The sequence below is a fragment of the Spermophilus citellus genome (genome assembly GCF_964194105.1).
Source record: "Spermophilus citellus genome assembly, chromosome: 2".
Taxonomy (NCBI): domain Eukaryota; kingdom Metazoa; phylum Chordata; class Mammalia; order Rodentia; family Sciuridae; genus Spermophilus; species Spermophilus citellus.
Window position 1 is genome coordinate 10783498 of NC_138183.1, and position 24303 is coordinate 10807800.

Consider the following 24303-nt stretch of genomic DNA (forward strand, 5'->3'; position numbering starts at 1 on the left):
CTTTCAAGGAGTTCTCTTTCATTACCTGGATAAAATCATCAATTTCAGGAAATTTAACATTAGTACAAAGCAGTTTCATTTTTAAAATGGGAAAATTGAATTAGTTTCTTTTGTTTTTGAACTGTAATTTTTTGTAACACAAAGCTAAATTTAGGAAAAGTTGTTGACAGTGAGTAGTTGCACAGATGTGAGTCTGCTTATTTTACCTCTGAGACCTGCCTTTTGCTTTGTTCTCATTGCAGTGTTTTTTTTTTTTTTTTTTTTTTTACCTCCCCAAGTGTGGTTTGACTTCAGAATGATGGTGTACAGCTCTGGGTTTATGGAATACTTTCTTTTGGAAACACTCCTGCCAGGCATGGTGGTGCCTATAATTCCAGCAGCCTGGGAGGCTGAGATAGGGGGATTGCAAGTTTGAGGTTAGCCTGGGAAATTTAGTGATAGCCATTCTATTCTCAAAAGTAAAAAATATAGGGCTGGGATTGTGGTTCAGTGGTACAGTGCTCGCCTAGTGAGGGTGAGGCACTGGGTTCGATCTTCAGCATCACATAAAAATAAATAAATAAAAATAAAAGCATTGTGTCCACCTACAACTAAAAAAAAAATGTAAAAAATATAAAAAGGGCTAGGGGAATAGCTTTCCTGGGTTCAATCTCCATACTCTGCCCCCAGGTACCCCCAGAAACAAAGAAAAAAAAATGGAGCAAAAAAGAAACAAAAATTTGCTTTTGGGGGCTGGGGTTGTGGCTCCGTAATGGAGTGTTTGCCTAGCGTGCCTAGCACGTGTGAGGCACTGAGTTTGCTCCTCAGCTCCACATAAAAATAAATAATAAAGGTTATAAAAAAATTTAGAAAGCGTTTGCTTTGTAATTCTAAACTGGATTGAGAAAGAAACAACAGCAGTGTCTGATTTAATATGCAATCACATTGTTTCTTTGAGATCTTGCGTGTTCATTCACTCATCTGTGTATTGAGTGCCTTCTGTGTAAAGGCACTGTAGCAGACAGCGATAAATGGAGGGCCTTTGCCTGCAAGATATTCATCATCTAATAGGAGACAGTGGTAGATGCCAACTAGGATAGTAGATAAAAAGAACAAAGAGTGAGTGGGGCTGTGGGAGAAAGGGTCACTTCTAAACTATGGTCATTTAGGAAAAGCTTCACTTCCCTTGAGCTGAGTCTTGAAAAGGAGAATAAGGCTGGGCGTGGTGGCACACCCCTATAATCCCAGGGAGTTTTGGGGGCTGAGGCAACTTGATGAAACCCTGTCTTAAAAAGTAAAAAGGGGGCTGGGGATGTGGCTCAAGCAGTAGCGCACTCGCCTGGCATGCGCGGGGCACTGGGTTCGATCCTCAGCACCACATAAAAATAAAATAAAGATGTTGTGTCCACCAAAAACTAAAAAGTAAATATTAAAAAATTCTCTCTCTCTCTCTCTCTCTCTCTCTCTAAAAAAAAAAAAAAAAAAAAAACAAATAAAAAAATAAATAAAAAGGGCTGGATATGTAGGTCAGTGGTAGAGCACCCTTGGTTCCAAACTCTAGTTCTGCCAAAAAAAAAAAAAAATCCCTTTACTTTTATCAGGTATTTATTTAACATCATTTGTGCTGGGCACTGGGAAATGTGGTGGTCATCACAGTGCCACTTCAGCACCTGTAGCCTGGTGGGCAGATGGACATTAGATGAACACATCTTAATCTAAAAGAATGCACAGTGATAATTCCCCTAGAGAAGAATGATAGTCACGAATAATAGGAAGAAGCTGGGCACAGTGGCACATGCCTGTAATCCCAGTAGCTCAGGAAGCTGAGACAGGAGGATCAGGAGTTCAAAGCCAGCCTCAGCAATTTAGTGAGGCCCTAAAGCATCTTAGGAAGACCCTATCTTTAAATAAAATATACAAAAGGACTGGGGATGTGGCTCAATGGCTAAGCGCCCCTGGGTTCAATCCCCAATACCAAAACAACAACAACAAAAGAATAATAGGAAGTAATATGTGGATGATGGATGTTTGGTAAGTCCTTTCTGAGCAAGTGACACTTTAACATTTTCTAATGAAAGTAGTTTATGAACATAACAAAACACTCAAGAGGGACAAAGAAATGTTTGTTTCATGTTGTTCCTCCAAAGTCATCAATGTTAAGGTTCTTATTTTTCCTGGGAAATGTTTTATGATACACCTTCACACAACCCTTTCTCTATGATCTATCATCTATCTGCATGCATATTTGTCCCTTATGGAGTACACAGTTTCTCCCTTACAGTTAATTTGTTTTGAAAAGGGTTTATAGCAGTGTGTTTAGATATATGTCATTTCTGTAATAGTGATCATATAGAATCACTCTCTGGCTATACCATGGTTACTGACCCATTCTTCTAGTAATTAATATTTTGATGCTTTGGTTTTCTTAGCTTTGCAACAAAGTGCCTTCATGCACAAGTACATGCTTGATTTAGATAAATTTGTAGTTGTTTAATTTCTAGATTGGGATATGTTCATGTGCCAGTCAGAATTCTCTGTTATAAGCAGTAGAATCACCGGTGATTTAAGGAGAAGAAATTTTTTTTTTTTTCAAAGGCTAGCAGGTCTTGGTTCACAACAAAGCTGAGAGGGCAATAACTGGGTTTGGGGCTAAGAGTAGTGTAAAAAATCATGCTTCTGTATCAGCTTTGTCTGGTTAGGGCAGCTAGTACTGGATCTCAGTGGCCTCAGAGCAGGGGTGTCTTCTGTTTTCCCTCTTGCTGCCAGAGGGCTCCTTACAGGAAAGGGTGGGTACTTCTGATTGGTCCAGTTCAGCCTCCCATTCTTGTGTGGATGGAGTTCCCCAGAGAGGAAGTAGATACAGCTGTTGGGCAGTCCCAAAGAGTGACAGATGATAAACTGTACAGTGCTTTATGCTTTTTTGAGAGCTATTGCCAAATCCTAAAAGATAACTAGTTTACTCTTCCACTGAGAGAACACAAGGATGCCTTTCTGTTGCCGCCTTATCAACAATGGGTATTTTTGTCTCTGATAAAGTGAAACAATGGGAAGAAATAACATTTAAGCTAAGATCTGATGGATGAATAGGAATTAACTGCCCCACTCCTGCCCCCAAAGGAAAGGCTCTTTAGGCTCTGTATGATCTGTGTGACCAGGGAACAGATAGGCCAGGGTTTGCTGGAGGTAGATGGGGGAGGGTAGTATACAGAGGGAAGCAGAAGCAGCAGTGGGGAAGGATGAAGAGGAGCTGTGCTGTGAGTGTAGAGCAGAAGCAAAACTGAATACGGCCTTACATGGACCTGGTGCTGTAGGCTGAGCTGTTTGATTTTGTTTCTGGAGGTTTCCACCTAGAGTTTTCAAGCCAGGTAGTGGTAGGTTTAGATTTCCTTTTAGAGCAGTCTGATAGCTGTAGAGAGCATTGGCATGTGGGAAGCTGGGGGCAGGGAGATGCATCGTAGCCAGAGATGTTGAGGATGTGATGGGTCCAGAGGCCATAGGGATGGCCCCTGTCATTACAGAGACTTCCAGAAACCGGCCAGCTCTTAGGCTGGATCCTGGGTTTGTGGCATTAATTTTCCGTTTTCTTCCTCAGTGCCAGTCCCCTGCTGTCTCTTGGCTGCAGTGTTGCTGTAACTCCTCCACCTGGGCCACTTCTCTTTCCAGTTGATCCTAAAACCCCTTTTCCCGTTGCATTTCCTGTTAAACCTCCATTGTACCTCCCTGAATAGCTACCAAGATGACTTTTGTCAGAAATGACTGCTGCCTGGAGTGTCTCCCCTGTCACCCAAAGTCTAGCCCCAAAGCCCTTCCCTCCTGGTCATTTAGGCTTGTGTTGCAAGTCCCAATTCGAGCACTCCAGCCTCTGCCAAACTCTTTTTTACCTAGCCCTTGTCCCTCTTGCTCCTTTAACACTTAGCCATCTCTTTCTCCCAGAGTCCTGCAACTCAGTGAATATTTGATGGTGAATTAATTTTTTCATTCTCTAAACTTATTTGTGCCAAAGAACATCTGAAATTCAGCTGCTATTCATTGTTTGTTCACAGCACCCCTAGAGTTGGTTTAAATTGACTTCTGTTTATGTGGCCTCAGGTTAGCTGTAAGAGACTAGAACAAAGCATTGTTTGCAAGACATGTCCTTTTTTGGTCGTTGTTGAAGCTTAGTATTATTTTAAATGTGAAACATATTTATGCAGTGTCTCTGTGCCAAAGTCTGCTGGGTGCTGTCACATTATTTTCAGTTAAAATTCCATGCAAGGGATTCTGTTATTGCTGTTTTATTGATGAGAAACCTAAAGCTTCGAGATATTTAGCAAATTAGCCAATATCATTCAGCCTGCAGGTGGCAAAGCTGGGATTTGAACCCTTGTCTCTGTTAAGCAAGCCCTGGTTCAACATAGCAACTATGATTTTATTTTATTTAGTAGTAAGTTTTGTTTCTGAATACTAAAAATATTAATCCAAATTCTCAATGGGCATTTTGTCCATATTTTCAATTGCTTTATGTGTAGATTTTGTACTCTGCATGTTAAAAAACCATATTTATTGGGCCTTTCTTCCTAATGTGGCTTTGATTTTTGTGTTATTTTGTCATTTCCTTCCTCTTCCTCTTTCCTGCCCCTTCCTTTGTTTCTGAGGGCAGCTGGACATAGAGAACTCCAGAATTGCCAAAGTTTGATGGATTTTGCTTTAATTCATTTAATTTCATGAAGAACAGATAAAATAGGGCCCTCCTGAATTCTGTGCCTCCAAGAGTTTTTTTGTTATGAGAAATAAAAGCAAAACTGAAAAACTTTGTAATTAACCTTTTTTTTCTTTTTGAGTGATTTGACAGGAAGAGCTGGAAGCTACAAATTATTCCTAAGACAAGGGTATCTAAATTTTATCTACCATGGGCTCATATTGGCGACTAGCCAGGTGCCTGAGGGCTGCCTTCATTTACATGATTCCTGGCTGCCCACCCTGTCTTGCTCATCTTCAACCTGCAGGCGCAGCTCTATCTGCATTGAGTGCTGGGTCCAGGAGCCCACTCTCTGAGTACTGGACTTCCTGAGGGTTTCTTTGGGAGACAGATACATTGAACACATCATGGTGTGGCCCTGTCCTAAAGCCGTCTTTGTGGACAGAAGGGTGACCATAAGAATGGCAGCACTTATTTAGCTGTAGTACTGGCAGCTGTTGGGGGGGGGTGGTACTTCATTGATTTAATCTTTGCCAAATAGAGATGTGGCTGCTCTCATCCTTGCTTGAGGAAACTGAGGCTCCTGGAGATTTCTTGCCAAGTTCATGCAGCAAGGGAGTGCATAAGTGGGAATGGGAACCCTAGGATTTCTTTCACTTCTCTTTAAGAGAATAATTCAAGAGACTTTGGTTGATCGATTGTGATTGTTGAAAGCTGGGAGAGAATGACGTTATTAAGAAAGGGAGAGGGGCTTTAGTCATATTTTTTAATAGACAAAATGTGAGTTCTTTTAATTCTCAGATTAATTAGCTTATTCTTTGAACTTGGCAGCTTTTCTTTATTAGGCAAACTGAAGTAGTGTCAGAAGAAGCTTGGGGACCATCTTTTGCTATTAGTTTGGCAGTGTTCCTTGTAGCAGCATTGGCAAGGTATATAAAATTTTTATTTTTGCCTGCTTATCCACATAGAGAATTAATATGAATAAAATTTCAAGCATGACATTCCTGGAAATGAGGCCCTTGGACAATTTAGGAATACTAACTTGAGGAATAAACATTGGTATGCACCATTAGGGAAGACTTGGGGTCACTGCCAGGGCCATCCAGGTAAAATTCTATCTCCAGATAAACTGGATATACAATTTCCTAATTACTAGAACGCACAAACCAAGTCCCAGCTTACAGGGCCCCTGAGCAGTTAAAAAGATGCGGGACAGAAGAGGAAATATACCAGATGTCTCATGGCTTTGCCAAAAGAATCCTAGAATTAAGTTGGAACATCAATAGGGGGTTCGGACTTGCCGTTTTCCCTGCATTTTTACACTAGAGTGAGACCTTTGTGCAGATATTTTGATGTCTCCACATGATTTGATGTTGAAAGTTCTCCTGTGTTAGATAAAATTAGTACTCTCATGATGACACATTTCTTCCATTTTCATTTCCATTTCTTAGATCAGATGTGAATTTAGCAGCAGCTGTATTTAGTTCATGGACCTTCACAAGAGCCTCCTCAGAGGACATGTGTGTGGACTTTATAGCTGTGGTGTTGCTGGTAATTCTTCATTCCACAGTAGGGCCTCATGTAATTGACTGCTGAAGAGGCCCTGGAAGCATGTGTTGCTGTGGGTATTGCAGTGTGTCTACCTGCCAAGGGCTGTGGGAGGGAGGAGCCCAGCCGGTTTAGGAAACCTCATTCCATTGGAAGCTTTGCTCAGACAGCGGTGACTGACTGCTCAGAGTGGGCTTTTCCGGAGCTACCGGAGGTGTAATTTAGAACTCTATAAGAAGCCCTGGAGCTTGGAGCCTCAGATCTGCTTTTTTTTTTTTTTTTTTTCCCTATAAATGTTTATTTTTTAGTTACAGGTGGACACAATGTATTTACTTTATGTGGTGCTGAGGATCAAACCCAGTGCCCCATGCATGCTAGGCTAGTGCTCCAACCTCTGAGCCAAAAACCCACCCAGAGATCTGCTCTTTCTAAAATGAAGTTGGTGCAGTTTGTGGTGGCCTTTGTTTGTTTGGTTTCTTGGGAAGGCCATAGGTTCTTGGGGTGCTGTGATGCCATGGCATATGTGAACATACTGTACAAATCACTGCACTTGATGTGCAAGTGTTGGTCTTGGCATCGCTTTTTGAGGCACCATGGTTCAGTTGAAAGAGCTGGTTTTTGGAATCAATCTGGGTTCAGGTCTTCAGTCCAAAATCACATTAGGTACGTGCCTTGATTTCTTGTCCTGTAAAATTGTAGTTAGAGGAACTGGCAGGGGAAAGGTATGAGGATGTGTGAGATACTGTATAAGAAACAGCACATGCTAGAAGTTTGGTGCATGGTGTTTTAATATTTTTTAGTGCCACCATATTCTCTGTGTGCAGTTCGATGTACAAATATTTCTCTGGTACTTTGTCTTGCTTTGATCAATATAAATAAGGGGCATTTTAAAAGATTTAAAATGTACAATTCATAGGATTTTATATCTTAAAATTCATGCTGCTGTGGAGTGCCAGGAAGAAAACAACTGAGAACCAAAAGCCCATGAAAGTTTAATTATATCTCTTGCTTCCTGGTTGTTGCAAAGGTGGTACTAAGCCAATAGGTGGTGCCGTTATGTTAGGAAATGAGAAAACATTTAACAAATTCATCATATTGTTACAGGGAAGGTAATGTACTCAACGTTGCCAGTTTTCTTAATTTGTTCTAATCAGAGTGGACTTTGTTTTTGGTTTGGTATTTTAAAAAAAATTGAACACCTCTTATATATACATAAAATGGTAAAATATGGAATTAATGTGTAGTGCATTTCTCTCTTTTTTCCAGCTCAGATATTTTATCACGAAGTTTTATCTTTTCTGATTTGAATTCAGTCCTTATTTCACTCTTGCCAGGATTGTTTTTCAGAAGAGTTAAATGAAATGCTCAGTTTTAAGTTTGTTCTTTAGACCCCACTTTAGGGATAGTGTGGTGAACTAATTTTTCTTTACCTGCTCTTATCTCACAATTGGATCTGAACTGGCCTTGCTAAAGAAAAGCACCTTTCTACTTTGTGGTCTGGAACTTGCTTTCTTTTATTCTCTTATTGGTCAGAATGAGTGGAAAGTCACTTCATGCAACAGCAGGCTTTTCCCTGGGTAGTGCTTAGAATGATGTTTTAATCAGCTTTTTTTTTTTTTTTTTTTTTTGCTGTGGTGACCCAAAGACCTGACAAAAAACAATTTTAAAGGTGGAAAAGTTTATTTAGCTCATAGTTTCCGAGGTCTGAGTCTAAAGATGGCTGGCTCCATTGTTCTGGGCCCAAGGTGAGCAGAGAACATCATGGCAGAAGAGTGTAGTAGAGGAAAGCAGCTCAGTACATGGCCACCAGGAAGCAGAGATAAAGTACTGTGCTCATCAGGGGCAAAATATATACCCAAAGACATGCCCCCAATAACCTTCCTCCTTCAGCCACATCCTGGCTGTCTGTGGTTACCTCCCAGTTAATCTGTTATCTGGATGAACGAACTAATTAGGTTAAGGCTCTCATAACCCAATCATTTCACCTCTGAACTTTCTTGCATTGTCTCACACTTGAGCTTTTGGGGGACAACTCATATCTGAACCATAATAGATGGCTTTGCTATCATTCAGAACTGGGTTCAGATTCCCACTTTGCCATTATTGGCTGGGTGAGTTTGAGTGGGTTCCTTCATCTCTCTGAACTTAGCTTTTTCCCATTTCTGAAAAGGAGATAATACCATCTAGTCTACTGAGTAACATTAAAAAAAAAAAAAGTCTGTGCCTCCCTACTTTTTTTCAGTAAGTAGGATTTTCTTCTGTTTGCATATAAGCTCTGTGGGCAAGATATTCCTTAATTTAAGATTAAAACTAGGTATGCTTTATCAATGATTAAAATCTCTGATCTTTTTCTTCTCGAAGATCCTGAGAGACATAAAACTTGGAAAAGGCCTGCAGAGTAGACTGACCTACAATTTGGGAAGTTGTTTTGAAAAGCGAGCCAGAGTAAGGGATGCCTTGCGCTTGTGCTGCACGAGGGTGCAGGGTCTGCCCTGTGCCACAGCATGCTCAGTGGGAGCTCCTGTTACTGTGGGCCTGCCACTGTGGGAGACAGAGGAGGCACATCTGTAAGCCATTTTTTTCATCCTCCACGTTAGCCCATAAACATAGGGTTAGGTGGTGCTCTGTTTTAAGGGAGCAATTTCTCCCCATACCTATGGCATTTCAGTTAAATGCATTAATAAAATAAAACTTTCACATTTTAGGCCTGAATGCTGCTGATTTTTAGTCTTGTCTTAGGAGTGTTTATAAACTATCAGGTCCATGAGATGTTGCAATTGCAATTATAAGAAAAATTCCTGTTCCCTTCAAGTAGTGTTTTAAATTATTTACTTAGAAATTTAACTTCTCTTTGACTATATTACATTGCATTTAGACTAGGAACTGTACTTTTTGAGAAATTCGTTTTGGAGTGAAAAATGTTGGATGATTTTAAAATGTATTTTTAAGCGTATGAAATGGGAAAAAATTTTTTTAAAGTCATTGGGAATAAAAGGTAGACTCTGACATTGAAGTACATTTGCTGATGAAAAGGAAGCATTCTTTCCCCTCACGAGGGTTTAAATGTAATACTCAGTGCTTACTCAGGAGTGAAAACATCAAATTAAACTGTTTATGCTGACAAAGGACAAATCTGGATTTCAGCAAGCGATGCAAGATTGTCTGATTGCTTGGTTTGCCGCATACTCAGAAGCTTTTGGCCAAGGCTTATAATGAAATACATGCATACAATTAAACCATTTAGTCTGTGGCTCCATTTTACTGAGCCTTGAGAGGTGCTCCACTGCTCTCTAGTGGCTGAACACTGTCCCCCGGCACCAATGTTGTTTTATATTCATAAATCAGCTCTTCACATGTTGGCATTGTTGGTCCTCGGAGCAAGCACTAGTATCAGGAGATGAGGCCTTGTAGCAGGAATGGAGTGAAAAATGACCCCCATCCATGGGTCTGTGGAAAGCACCAAATTTTCCCCAGGAAGAGTGGCCAGTTGCCTAACAATGAGCAAGTGTGACTAAGCGCTCTGTCAGGGAGAGCTGACACTGATGGATTAGAAGTTCTGCGGGTGACTCCTTTATCGCTGCATATATCTTCTACCTTGGCAGGCCATGGTGGCAAACAGGTCCTTGGGTGCTTAAAATGGACTGCTCCTTAACAGAAGGAGCAGCCTTTTTTTTCCTGTAAAGTTCTGGTTAAATTGATTTGGGCAAAAGCAGTGGGAATCCATATCCTGCTGCTTCCTCTTGGAACTTTGTGACTTTGAGAGAAAAAATTTTGAAGACCTCTGTTGCCATTAAAGCTGCCAGCCTGGGGACTTGTCGAGAACAAGTGTATAAAATTGCTGCTGGAGGATGGGGAGCTTGTTTTAAAGTCATTACAATAACTAGCTTTTATTGAGCTCTTACTATGTCCTTGGCATTCTGCTTTGCTTGTTTCATCTTGTTCATTCCTCACAGCCGCCTCTTTAGGAAGGTGCACATGCTCGTCATCTCTTTTGTTTTTGTTTTTTGTTTTTTAAAAAGAGAGAGAGAGAGAGAGAGAGAGAATTTTAACATTTATTTTTTAATTTTCGGCAGACACAACATCTCTGTTTGTATGTGGTGCTGAGGATCGAACCCGGGCCGCATGCATGCCAGGCAAGCGCGCTACCGCTTGAGCCACATCCCCAGCCTATCGTCATCTCTTTTGTGTTGGGGAGGGAAACCAGGGCATCAGGGCACTGCACTGCATGGTTTTGGATCACTTTGTGCTTGAAGGGATGTTGCCTCCTGGTGCAGCATAGCCGACTTGTGCTTGGAGTCCCTGCCCAGGGAAGCAGGCAGGGAGCATCAGAGCTGTGCCCTCCTATGCAAATGTGTGATCCCAGAGCCTGCACCCTACTAGGCCCAGGGGAAGTCACTTCTGAATTGTGGCCCATCTGTATTGTCCTACACAGATTAGTTGAAAGTAGCTGAGCATCAGTTTCCTTTTCTATACAATAGGGCAGTACCCTAACACTTGAATTTAGGGTCAGAGACCCTTCGGAGTTTTCCTCTTCCTTAGTCTAAGAGTGAGCATAGATCTTATTTAAAAATGCAAATTTCTACCTTCCAGTTTTCAGATCCTTGTTTAAAGAGTTTGATTAGGCATCAGGTTTTAGGAAGTAACTTCAGTCTTTTAGTATTTCTTTAGCATGACTAATAACAGATGATGGAATTGCTAAAAATGATTTAGCATTTCAAGGAACTCTGATATGTAAAAATAACATTAAAAAAAATACAAAAAACACTGGCCAGTTCAGATTTGCCCTGACTTGAATTGTTCTTTCAGGAAAAAGTTAGGTTCGAATTGAACTACAAGTTGAGCACCCCAAATCTGAAATGTTTCCTAATCTGAATCTGGGTGCCAGCATGACTCCACAAGTGGAAATTTCCTCAGTTGACGCCCTGTGACAGATCTCATCAAAACTCAGGCCACTAAAAATATTGTATAAGATTACAATCAGGCTATGTGTCTCGGATGTATGTGAAATAAATGAATTTTTTGTTTAGAACTGGGTTCCATCCTTTGGATTATCTAATTATGAATAGGCAAATATTCCAAAATCCAAAACAATTCTGGCCTCATTCTTGCATGAAGGATACCTAGCGAGTACTAATGCTGATAAGATCAAAAGCATCTTCTGAGGCTTTGGATAAAAAAAGAGTAATTTTTTTTTCAGTGTGGCTATTTTAATATACAGTACTCTTAGAACAAGTACTGAGTGGCATTGCTAATCAGTGAATGGTGTGTATTTAATCATTTAGATCATTTAACTAAAATTTCAGTCTTGCTTGAACTTCTAAGCAAAACCACACAAATTAACTATATCCAGATGTGTGTTGATCATTCTCCTGAAATCTGAACAAAAAGGAAGCTTGAAGGCATGCTTTTTTGGGGTGGGAAGCTAAGAAAAGATAGCTGCTTCCCGGCTTACTTGCTAATCTTGACTTAAAGCATTTGGCTTTGCTATTTAAGAGCAAACATGGTAGAATGGAAAGAATACCACACACTCTAAATTCAGATAGATCTGGCTGTGAAATCCCAGCTTTGCTAACCATGTGATGTGGGTAGGTTCCTTACCTGAGCTTCAGTCTTCCCTGTTGTAAAGTGGGGCTGCTGTCACCTGCCATGTCTGAAGAGCAAGCAGAACTGGTAGGTGGAAGTGTGCTTTGAAATGCTCAGCACCGGGCGTGTCTGTTGCAGCTAGCTGCACTGACTGTACTGTTTGGCACTGTTTGCCAGAGTGCCATACTGGATAATTGGGGTCTAGCTCTTTGCCAATATGCGCACAGGTCTTTATTGCTAAGGTGACTTTTTTTTAAGTTGTAGATGGGCATTATGCCTTTATTTATTTATTTTTATGTGATGCTGAGGATTGAACCTAGTGCCTCACATGTGCTAGGTAGGCTCAGTACCACTGAGCTACAACCAAGACAGCCCCAAGGATGCTCTCCTAAGACCTCTGGTAAAGAGAGGCATGATGTATTTATTTGTATTGATTGATTGCTGTCCTACTTTGGGACTGTTGACTCATGCATGGATTGACCTTCAGGCACTGTATAGAAAATTTCAGGAATAAGTTGTTGCTATTAAAGATGTGACAAGTAACAAGGTGTTGGTATTTCGGGATCCCCCCCCCCCCAATCATTTAACACTGTTGGGTTGTCTCCCAGTTTATACCTTAAAAAATTGCAAGTATACATGCTCTTTGAAGGGAACACACACACACGCACGCACGCACACACATATGTACAAGCAACAATATGAAAGTAGCAACACTCAGAAATGAGCATATTTTGATTTGTTCTTCCAGGTTTGCATAGTATGTATTACATAAGCATACCTGTTAATATTGCATTGGAACATATTTTCTACCACTAAATACTATATCATGCATATCTTCGCATTGTCTATACCCCCAAACGTTTGTTATGTTTAATGATTTGTGTATGTAGTTTATTGTTAAAACTTTATATTTATCTCTAGGTTGGCTATTTTGGGGTGTGTGTGTGTGTGCGTGTGTGTGTGTTTGCTAATCTATAAACAATGGTCTTTTATATACGTGACTGGGTACTTGTCCGTTTATGTTTTTGGAATAACTGCCCAGCAGTAGCATTGCCAGCTTGGTGGGTGTATATAGCTTGTTAAATTCCAGTTGATGTTTCTCAGTTCCTGAGAGGAAAGCTCTATGCATTAGTGTTTTAGTGTGCCCATTTTATTACACCTTTGTCAGCACTGACTTAATCTTTGCTAATTTAAAAGGCAAAAGATGGTATTTTATTTCAATTTATATTTGATTACTAATGAACTATATTTCTAAATATGATTTTTGTGAATAGTTGTCTTTTCTTTTCTTTTTTTAAATATTTATTTATTTATTTATTTTTTAGTTTTCGGCAGACACAACATCTTTGTTTGTATGTGGTGCTGAGGATCGAACCTGGGCCGCACGCATGCGAGGCGAGTGCGCTACCACTTGAGCCACATCCCCAGCCCCAATAGTTGTCTTTTCTCTGTTGGAATATTGATGTTATATATCTGCAAGCTCTTTTTAGTTATTAATATTCTGCGTGTTGCTCGTATTTTCTGAGAGCTTATATTTTACTTACAGGAATTAGTGATTTGTTTTTAAGCCAATGACTTGTGATTCATAAGACCAGATATTACATTTTAAAAGCTTGACTAGAGATATGGCCCTTGAGGCTTGACTGCTTGGGCCCCTGCTCCTGTAGGTCAACAGATGGGGGTGACCCCCAGCATCATGTCAAAGGTCTGTGGGTGAGTCAGGCCCTGGGAGTCAGCAATGGAGCAGTCTCTTTCTGGGCCTCCACAGGGTGTCAGTTGTAGGAAGAGTCTTTTAATGAGCACCTGGCTGGAGCAGCTGAGGTCAGGCAGTGCCTGTCTGCGTGGTTGCTGCAGATCAGGGCATGCAGAGAATGGCTTCTTGGCCCTGCTGGTGCTGGAGGATTGAGTTGCATATTCCCCTGTTCTGATCTTCCCATAGCCTGGCCCCTGAGTGGGTTGGGAGTTAGGAGTGGTTGAGCAGGGTGCACGGTTGCATGGTGAACTTGGAGGAGAACAGTGTGGGTGGAGGTGGCAAGGCATGGAGTGACTAGTAGGTAGCCATCACAGTACATGGTGGTCTTTCTGAATGCTGGTTACTGAATTGCAACTTGTTTTTCTGTTTTAAGAAGCTTTGTTCTGGAAGCACCACTGGCTACTTGGTAACTGTGGATGGGCTGAAAAAGGCAGACATGTGGAGGTTGCCAAGGAGCACCTATACACAGACTCCTGATGAGACTGGGAGCTTCAGTAGTAGGACCACAGAACTCTTAAGAAGGGCAGCCCACTCCTGTGATAGTGCAGTGGTTTGGATCAGACTGGGACATAGAATAAATAGCACATGGTTTTGTGGCTTTAAATCCTTTTATCCCTTTTGAAAATTGAACCTGCTTTACATATACCTTTGTCTCTTACCAGCCAGGTATGGTAAATTAGGCAGTATGTGTTCTTTTGTATGTATCAAGGCATTTACAGCTCTCATCACTCCTTAGGGCCAGCTCAGAATGCCCGCTCCTTCATTTGGCTAGTGGGTATGGGGGGTCAGCTATGCCAGGATGGACAAGTGCAAGGATGAGAGGGATGAACACCCGTGGGGCAGAGTGGTGATCAAGGAAGGCTTCTGGGAGGAAGCGATGTCTCAGCTAGGGTTTGAAGGGTGACCGGGAGTTCCATGCACTGTTATGGGAGCAAAGGGACTCCACACATGAAGGCTTAGAACATCATAGGCATTTAGGAAATGAGTGTCCTGTGGCATTGGTGAGCATCAAGTGTGTGTGCATTGGAGGGGGGAGTAGGTTGAGAAAAGCAAGATCTGATCATGGAAGGTAGTGGGAATGCGCTTCTCAACTGTGTTATTGCATACAGAACTTTCTCTTTTTTTAAAAAAAAAATTAATACCTTTATTTCACTTATTTATTTTTATGTGGTGCTGAGGATCGAACCCAGGGTCTCACACATTTGAGGCCAGCGCTCTACTGCTGAGCCACAACCCCAGCCCCCACATACAGAACTTTCTGTTTGAGAGAGTGACATAGAGACAGGAATCCTTCCTCTATGCTTGTTAGTCCTATAGCCCTTGACAAGACTGTTATCACTTCAGTGGGCTGCTAGGGGGATGACTGAATGACAAATACATTGTGTGATGTGGCGTGTGCCTCACATAGGGCCCTAGTTGTTTCCCCCTAGGCTGCCTTCCCCTCTCTCCCGGGTGTGCATTCTGGAGTAATGGCATCCGGCTTCGGATCCTGGCAATGAAATAATGGATGACTTGGTATTACGAATAGTTTATGGGGAAAATGGGATGTAATATTTTAATGTTTTGTAGGTTGCATGTCAGTTGATTGATTGTATTTGGTCTGGGTATTGGACCAGTATCTAGGAAATGTGAATAAAATTATTAGAGAATTCTGGTCCCATTGTGTTTGCTGCCTCCTCCTCTTCGTTGTTCCTTTCCCCTTGCCTTCTGTATTGCATTGTCTTGGAATTACCTGAGCACTTGCATCTCATTCTCGCACTGCTTTGGGCATCACCGTGTTTGTGAGTTCCCAGCCCAGTTTTCTCCACAGCAGACGCACTTAGTTTCCCAGATGCCTGTTGATAGTGGCGGCCATCGCCTAGTACTTCTGTGTATTTCTAAAAAGGGGGCGCCAGAGTCCTCCTTTCCTAAAAAGCTAGGCACAGGAGCTCATTTGTAAGTGATTTAGAGATTATCTTGAATGTTGAGTATTCCTTTCTTTTCAGGTTTTTTTTTTTTTTTTTTTTGGAGGGGGTTCACTTTTAGGAAGTTTCTGCTTTCCTGAAAATTTCTCAATACTGTGTGTGTGTGTGTGTTTGGGGGTCAAGATGTAAACAGGGGAAGCCAGAATGCATTGTAGCAATAACCTGGTGTCCTTCCTGTGTTCACCTACTCTGTCAACTGTTAAAACTTGTCTTTGATACTGTGGAGTGGCTCCCTATAGACGTGCTTTGTTCCAAGAGTCTGGGGACTTCAGTATGTCATTTCCACTTCGAGAAGTTTTGTCTGAGGTGTTGTTTCTAAGCAGGATAAAAATGTTTCTGACAAAGGACAAATTATTCTGTTGAGATGGAAATATTTTTTCTTTATGAATGAAACTGAGCAAAGGAAAATATATATACCTAGGAAAAAGAACAGAATCAGGGTTTTTATTGTGGAAGTGACAAAAGAAAGGAGAAAACCTAGCCGGTTAAGTGTTAAGGAAAAATATCTTTAGATGAGCTTGGTTTTCTCCTTCACAGTAATTTCTTATAATTCTCCACAAAGTTGTTAGCAGATACCTGGCTTTGGATTTCTGGGCTCTGGTTCTTTCACCCTTTGGCCTCTGGGATAATCTTGGGCCTCCTAGGAAAAGGCAAGCCTGCTGTTGGCTACTGTGCAGGAATGAATATTTTGTATCTAAAAGTATTTTTTTCCCTTCTGAGATTTCCTTATTCTCAGTTTTCTTGTTCTTCCTGACAACTATTCTTTGCTTTGTTTTATTTTATTTTATTTTTTGAACTAGTGAGACTGAGACTGATTCTCATCTGTGCTTTAAAGCAGAAACTTAGGTTACTTTTTCCTCTCGACCTCTAAGTCTCAGAGTGACTGGTGACTTACCAAACATTGGTAGGATTTGATGCCAGTTCTTCATCTTCAAGGACATATTTACTTTGAAATTCACTGGTTAGGTTTGGGTACATTTTCTCTGTATATGTTCTGGTTCTAAGTTTAATTTTTTTCCCCTTTCCAAAGGGCTTCTAATGTCTCTTTAGATTAGAAGACCACTTTAGGTTTTTTTTTTTTTCTTAAGGAGAAAAAGATTTTGAGAGGGGAGAATGGGGTTTGCCTTTTGTACCCAAAGCCTAAATGAATAGTCATTGCTTGTAATGCTGGCCTCCGCTTGCCGCTTCCTACGGCTCGAGACGTGATGTATCCAGTGCTGGGGAGGTAATGATCCTCAACCGCAGCAATATTCCATAACAGGAGTATCTGTCATATTCATCGGGATTACCATGTTCATTGATTTGTGTCTGTAAATCTGCTGTTTCTACCCTTTAAATTTGATCTATAATTGGACCTCCTTAAATGGTTCAGATAAGGTAGTCTGTATTTTCTCAATGCAGTGTTGCTGTCAGCTTCTCCTTTTTCATTATACATTCAGCAGACTTGATAAAATCAGCAGGACACCTCATTTGAAACTGTTTAATCGCTGCCTCTTTCCTTTGCTAAACCATTGAGGTGGTCAAGCGATGTACACAAATCATTTTAAATAGAAAATATGGTTTTCTCTGTGACCCAGCTAAATAGATAGTGTTATGCAAAACAAGTTAAAAAGTAATAAATGCCAAAAAAATCTTCTAATTGGAGTAAAAAATTGTGGGCAACTCTATCCTCTCTCCAAAAGTAGAGTATCCTGAAATATTGCTGGGACCCTGTACAGACAAGATGATGATTTTCTAAAGACTCTCTGGTTTCTGAACAAAGCAAGTTTACATTTTCAAATAGTGCCGAGCTGCCTTTTGCATTCGTTCAAAGGGAATCCGTACTTATTTGAAATGCCTTTAAATCCTACTTTGGTAGGGATAAATTTGCTATCTGTTAATATCTATGCAGTGTAACCTTTCAGCCATTTGCTATTGTAATAGTAAATTTTTGTTTCTTTGTCTGTCATTTTGTCTACTCAGCTGTTACTCTTCAAAGTACAAACTAAAAATAATAGCTCCAAATAAATGCCACATAATAAAGTGTTTTACAGTTGTAGCTGGAATAACCTGGTGGCTGCAGCTTGCAGTCCTATTACTATTGCTGGTGCGGTAGTTTCTTCCCTGCGTGTCAAGGTGACTCTACCAGGGCCAGCTCATTAAAACAATGTATTCTTTCTAACTGCCTTGGTATTTAGCACTGTACCCAGCAGCCCGCCGGGCCACAATATGGAGCACAGCTTCACAGCATAGGATATCTGAAATTGTGTGGCATTTACTTTTTGAAGAAATACAAATTCTCCATAACCTCATTTTCATGCTTCAGCATTTTATTGTGAATAATTTACAATTAAATCCATCAGTAGTAGAAGTAGGCCCAGTTGCAGATTTATCCAAGTTAGTGGTAAGTGTGACTCCAGGTGTTTTGAAGAGCACTCTTTTTGACCCTGTCCATGTGGCCCTATAGGATTGATATTTACACTGTATTTGAATGTGATACTGGGCCTGTTTTGCTTTTTTTGCTGTCCTGAGGTAAACTCGATATGGAGCAGCTGGGAGTTGGCAAAGTACACTAAAAATGCATCTTTTTCTTACAGGTTCTGGCTCCTTGGCAGCAATGGCTGTGTTTGAAGATAAGTTTAGGCCAGATATGGAGGTATGTAAGTCCCTGCAGTTTTATTCTTTCAAATATTTTTCTGGTTGTGTTGAACATTTACAAATTGTCAGTTCCTCCAGAGCTTGTATAACCCTGTTGTTAGTTACAGTGCTCTTTGGCATGGATGGAAGGAATATTTGCTGAGGAGACTGGCTACTCAGGAAGACATCTTTTTGTAGCAGCCCTGTCATGCTGTCCCTTGGACTTAGGAGCCAGCACTGTTGAGCAGTTTGCTCTGGGCTTCGGGCTGTTTAGAACTCTTCTTGGCTGTAGATGCTGCTGCAGTGTGGAGTGTTTTCTTGTATACTAAGATTTCTGTGTCATGATGGCTCAAAGTGACAGATTTTTCTGTTCTTTCTAAGAATAGAGCAACTGTGTACATCTTTACATGTCATGCAGACCTGACCTGAAAATGGGCCATTTTCAAAATCCCTATAGATTGTTCAGCATCTGGCAGAAGAAATGAGACAAGATCATGTGTGTGCTGAGTCTTCTCAGGGTATAGTGGCTCTAGTGTCTAAAATATATTTATGAGATTCTTTTACTGTGTTTTCTTTGGTGGTGGGGAAGGAAGTATCTGTGAATGATATTCTATTTAAGTGTGCTTTAATGATAGATGTGCCTCTTCATTAAGCACCCCCCGCCCCATGGAAAATAGGTCCTCCAATAACAAATCCACAGATCTTCCTTTGCCTCTTTCAGAGGAGGGTTCAGTCTGCTTGGATGCTCAAGGTACCACATTGTACTACATTATTTCTCTACTGTGTATCATCTGTGCCACTAAACCAGCATGTAGGCACTTAAGTCCTGGCGGCAGCCTTCATCCTCTGCTTTTGGTTTTGGGATGGTTAATTTTTTATTAGTAAAAATAGGCAGTTTATGAGTGGTTTACCCCATTTCTTAATATATTCGTTTCTGTTATTTATGACTTCACAGTATTTTGGTTTGGGAACCAAAGGATTTGCTGAAATTACTCTATGCCTAGTCATCTTGGGGAAGATCACATATTAAGGATATTTTGTTCTTTCACCATCTCATCATCATTGGAGCTCTGAAGCTCTTTCTGCCTTTGGGTGTGGCTCAAGCCAGAGAAAGCAGGTAGTAGATGATGACCAGCCAGGGCAGGGAGTTTCTACCAGAAATCACTATGCCCTTGGTACATGAGGACTGCGCAAGTACGACACTCTGTCAGTGGGCTGGATGTCTGTCCTTTCCTAGACATCTGTAGGAAATTAAACATAAAAACTGAAAGCAATAGTGTCTTGCTGCAATTAATAATAAACAGGGCCAGGTATAAAACTATAAATAAAATTAGTTTCATTTCTCAGTGTTAAAATGTATTCCCATATCAGCATTATTTTCCATTTGGGATTCTTAAATATGTGAGGAAAAGTAATACATATCAGAGGTCACTTGGGAATAAAAGGTTTCCCAAGCTTCTGACTAGAGGCGAGGAGTTTTAATGTCAAGCCCTTCTTTAAACCACACTGATTAATCTTTTTAAATTCGCTTGAAAATTTTGTCTGTTTCCAGTAGATTGGGACCTCCATATGTTAAAGAAAAATAAGAATTGCAGGAGAAGTTGAAAATATGAGGTATAGGGCTGGGGATGTGGCTCAACTGGTAGCGCGCTCGCCTGGCATGTGTGCGGCCTGGGTTTGATCCTCAGTACCACATATCAACAAAGATGTTGTGTCCGCCAAAAACTAAAAAATAAATATTAAAAATAAAATTCTCTCTCTCTCTCTCTCTCTCTCTCTCTCTCTCTCTCTTTAAAAAAAAATATGAGGTATATTAAAAGGTACTTAACTCTGCTAAAGTAATTGTACACTAGTTAGAGTTTTGGTTTGAAATGGTCCAAATACCATGAATTTAATATTAATGTGATTTGGGGGAGGAAATGGATATGTCAGCATCCTCTCAGTGGAACTTCCAATGTTTCTTAAAGTAATTATATCTGTAACTCAACACTTAATGTTCTGTACTACCTATGAGGCCTTGAAACCTGATGAATCAGTTCCCATTTCAGATTGATTATGTAAATTTACAGTTTCTGTTGTAGTATGAGGCACATTGAAAATCAGTGAAGGTCACTATCAAGCATGAGATAGTACCTGCTTCTCCCATTTAAAAGGAGACAAAAGGCAAAGGAGAGTATAACAACTGTCAACTGTCAGTTCGGGACACTTTAAAGATATTTAAATTCATGTTAACAGGGGACCCCCCCCCCACTCCGGCCTGGACCCCTCCCCCCCAAGGGGAAAGCCAGGCTAACATTGCTGGCCAGACTGCTCTCTCATGGTGAGTGTGAGGTGAGGCTGTGTCAGTGGAAAGCTGAAGCTGCTAGTGAAGTTGGGAGGACATTGTGCCAGGGACTTCTTTGTTGTGAAAGAGAGCTTGACTGCAGTGTCATTTCTGCAGCATTTGCATAGAACACATAGAAAGAAGATGGGTTGGTTTTAAATTTCTAAACCTTTTGTTTTCCTTCTTTGGGTTACAGGAAGCCTCATAACTTTTCTTTTTTGCCTAAATAGAGACTGTAGGGTGGTGTGACCCTTTTAGCTTGTGAAAGGACTCTAGATATGTCACAATCAGAAAGAAACCCAGGAGAGCACGCAGCTCCCTCTCATGTCCCTCTTGGTTTGCTGGGACAGCAGCTCTGCCTAGGCAGAGAATGGTATTAACAGAGGCTACTTTTGGGCTGTTGTAATTTTACATTGTTTGTCCAACACTAAATTTTAGGGCCAGACTAAGCCAAGAAACTTTTATTGTTTAAAACAAATAATAAGAGGAAGCCCAAAGTCTTTTTTTTTTTTTTTTTAAATCTGCAAACCTATGTATTGGATAGTGCTGGGCTGGGACTAGCAGATCTATGGAATGAGAATGACTGTGGTATTTACGGAGTGAAGATTCTACCCTGCTCAAAAGCCTTTAGTGTTTCCTCATTGTCTGTAGCTGCTCTGTTCAATATGGTAGCCACTCTCTGCATGTGGCTGTTTAGTACTTGAAATTTGACTGGTCAGTTGGAGGAAGGTCTGTAGGTAGAAAAATACCACAAGATCTCAGAAATTTAGCATAAACACTTTTTAGTATCTGAATAATTTTTATATTGGGCTCGGGTGTAGCGCAACTAGGAGAGAGCTTGCCTAGCATGGATTTGAGCCTCAGCACCACACACAAAATTTATATTCATCACATGTTGAAGTGATCAGTTAAATAAAAACATGAATAAAGCTAATTCCCTTTTTTTTTTTAGTTGTAGATGGACACAATACCGTATTTATTTTTATGTGGTACTGAGGATGGAACCCAGTACCTCGCACATGCTAGGCAATGCTCTGCCATTGAGCTGCCACTTAGCTACAGCTGCAGCCCCTTTGCATGTCTTTGCTTAAAATGTGGCTACCAGAAAATTTATCTAGCAGGGCTAATCTAATTGTCTCTTGAACTTGTCATTGTCATACACCTCATTTTTTTTCTGCCATATTTTGGTGCCATCAGTACTTTAGCCTTGAGAATATTCTTTAAATGAACTTACTTTAAAAAAATAAATGGAGGTATAATTTATGTATTATAAAATTATAAAATGCACAGGGCTATGAATTTTGGCAATTGTAATCACAAGTAACTGTCATTCAAATCAAGACACTGAACATTTCCTTTACCTCCAAGTACCCTTCCTAGTCAGTCCCTTCCTGCTCTTTCTTATAGCCACTTCAGTTCTTCTTAAATTTATTTTATTATTAAAAAAAATTTTTTTTAGTTGTAGATGGACACAATACCTTTATTTATTTTTATGTGGTGCTGAGGATTGAACCCAGTGCCTCACACATTAGGCAAGTGCTTTACCACTGAGCCACAACCCCAGCCCCTTAAATTTATTTTTAAGTATAGTTTATGTCTATGAAATCCTGGGTGTGATACGCTGGTTATAGTTTTCTCCAAGACACATGAAAACAGGTGCATACTGACAATAGAAACAGGAATGTGTTCTGGTATCACCATCATGTGTAAGTACAGGGGGGATGAATATTAAGCTCCGGGGACTGTGGTTCTACCTCAAGACATTCCTGTCTGCTCCCTGTTCTTGAAACAGTGTATTCTTACTTGCTGCTGACTCCTTCTCACTGCTGGTATCTGCCAGCTAGGGGCTTCCTCATTTATATGTGTCCCTGTGCTCTATTGGACACACCCTGTTCCTTTGTTTGGTGGCTCTTTTTAGAGGCACCTTCCCTGCTTGCCAATGACAGCAGGAGTTTCTTGAGGGTAGGGGCCATGGAATCATCCCTGTTCTCGAGCTCCTGGTGTTCAGTATGTGCTTGCCGAGTTGAGACAGTATAACTGAGCTAAAGCAAAACTGTCTGGGAAATGGAGGGACTTCCTCCTTCCCATCTGGAAAGTGCTGTGAAATAACAGAGGAGGATAACTAATACTCTTAAATAGTGTACAGTATTGGGGCAGAGTCAGCAAAGCAGACACCCCATTAAGTGCATGAGTGAAAGAAGATGGAGCAGGGGGGCAGATGCGCATTGGGAGGGTACAGGCCAGAAAAGCTGGACTGGTAACAGCCCAGCCAGGATTCTTAAATGCCCAGCATGAACCTCTGCTATTTCAGGGCACCTTAGCCAAGGACTTGCTTCAAATGAAACCCTTGGTTCAAAGTTTCCTGCCGAATAACCAGTGAGTTCAAGGAGTATGAAAGGTCTTTAAAAATTCTCACCCATTTGTGACCCAAGTGCTGCCTTAAGTGGTCTTGTACTTTTCATTTTCTTGCTGTTAGCCTGGAAGTTCATGAACAGGGACTGTGATTATTCATTTGTTTCCTTACACCTAGCGTGATCACTGGTACCAAGCGGATATTCAGCCAGTATCTGTTGATGGGTAGATGAAGAAGGGCCAAAAGCAACCTTACCTTGGGGTTCTCACTGAATTCATCATTCTTTGAACGTTTAGTGCTCATAGTTCTCAGCTGTGTTGGAAATGAAGCCTCATGAACTTGTATTTCTTCTGGATGATAGGTCTCACACTTTATTTTATTAGTAAAAGGTGTTTATTCAGATATCATACCAATGTATCAGAATAGTGGATTTTGAAATATGTGAGTTGACCTGATTATGAGGGTCATTTGTTGGAGTAGTGTTTTATGATGATAAATTGCATGGAGCTGTTTGTTCTCCCAGCTTTTCTGTTGTTAAGGTTGGTGTAAAGTGAGTACCTGGTGCTGGTTTTACCCATAGGGTTGTGGGGCAAGAATGCTGGTGCCAACTGCCCTGAGGCCTTTTCAATCCATTTCCCAGATACCCTTGAGGAATTTGACTATGGTATCTGGATGTTAGTTTGGTGGTGGTTTGTATCTTGAAAGTTGCTGAAATAAAATACAGATTTATTTTAGAGTGGGGAGCAAATTAAGGAAATGAATCAGATAACTTAGTTTTCTTTGCATTTCATTTCTTTGTAAGAAGAAATGTTTTCATTTGGCCTAGTGAGAGATTTAAACTCCTGAAGATTACAATTCATTAAAATGGGTAGAAGATTAATATTTAGTCTGTCAAGATCAATACTGTCCCCTTTTTGCACTAATTGTCAGAATATCGTGTGAGGGCCGCCGAAGGGTAGTGGTGTGCGGCAGGACCCTCACATCACAGGGAGATGATTCAAAGGCAAACTGTCCTGCACCCTCTGGTATCGACTTGCAAATTAGCATCTGGAATCTAATTAAACAAGCTTAATGAAAGTAGCAGCTGAATGCTGCTGGAAAAGACAATCAGCTTCCCCCCTCTCTGATACATATTCTGTACTATTGAAGTTGGTCACCAAACACATCGTGTGAGCACAGTTAAAAAAAATTAGCATTTATTTGAAGAATAGAAACCGTTTTTCATTCTGTTATGCATTTGGCATGCTCTGGCGTCCCATGAGAGCCATGCCACAGCAGATAGTGCACAATATTTATAAATCCATGACAGGCAATAATAGCAACTTGAAAAATTCTTTTGCTAGAATCTCAAGTTGAGAGCTGCCAAAAGCTGAGAGGATCAGATCTGCAGTGGCAGCTGCTGTGCCCTACAGTTAGAATTCTAGACTTTGAAGATGCTCAACTTAAAGAAATGAAGACTGCAGGCTTAGCCAATTTTTGCAGGTTTCTAGAGCTCTGGCTCTCTGC

General features: G+C 40.8%; 1 protein-coding gene across 1 annotated transcript in view; it reads left to right on the top strand.

Annotated features, from left to right (window-relative positions):
- PSMB7 (proteasome 20S subunit beta 7) overlaps positions 1-24303 on the top strand; it is a 55587-nt gene that overhangs the window by 8768 nt on the left and 22516 nt on the right. The window contains exon 6 of the mRNA XM_081312067.1: positions 18082-18140. Within this exon, the coding sequence (XP_081168193.1) occupies positions 18082-18140 (59 nt within the window). The remainder of the gene's footprint in view (positions 1-18081; positions 18141-24303) is intronic.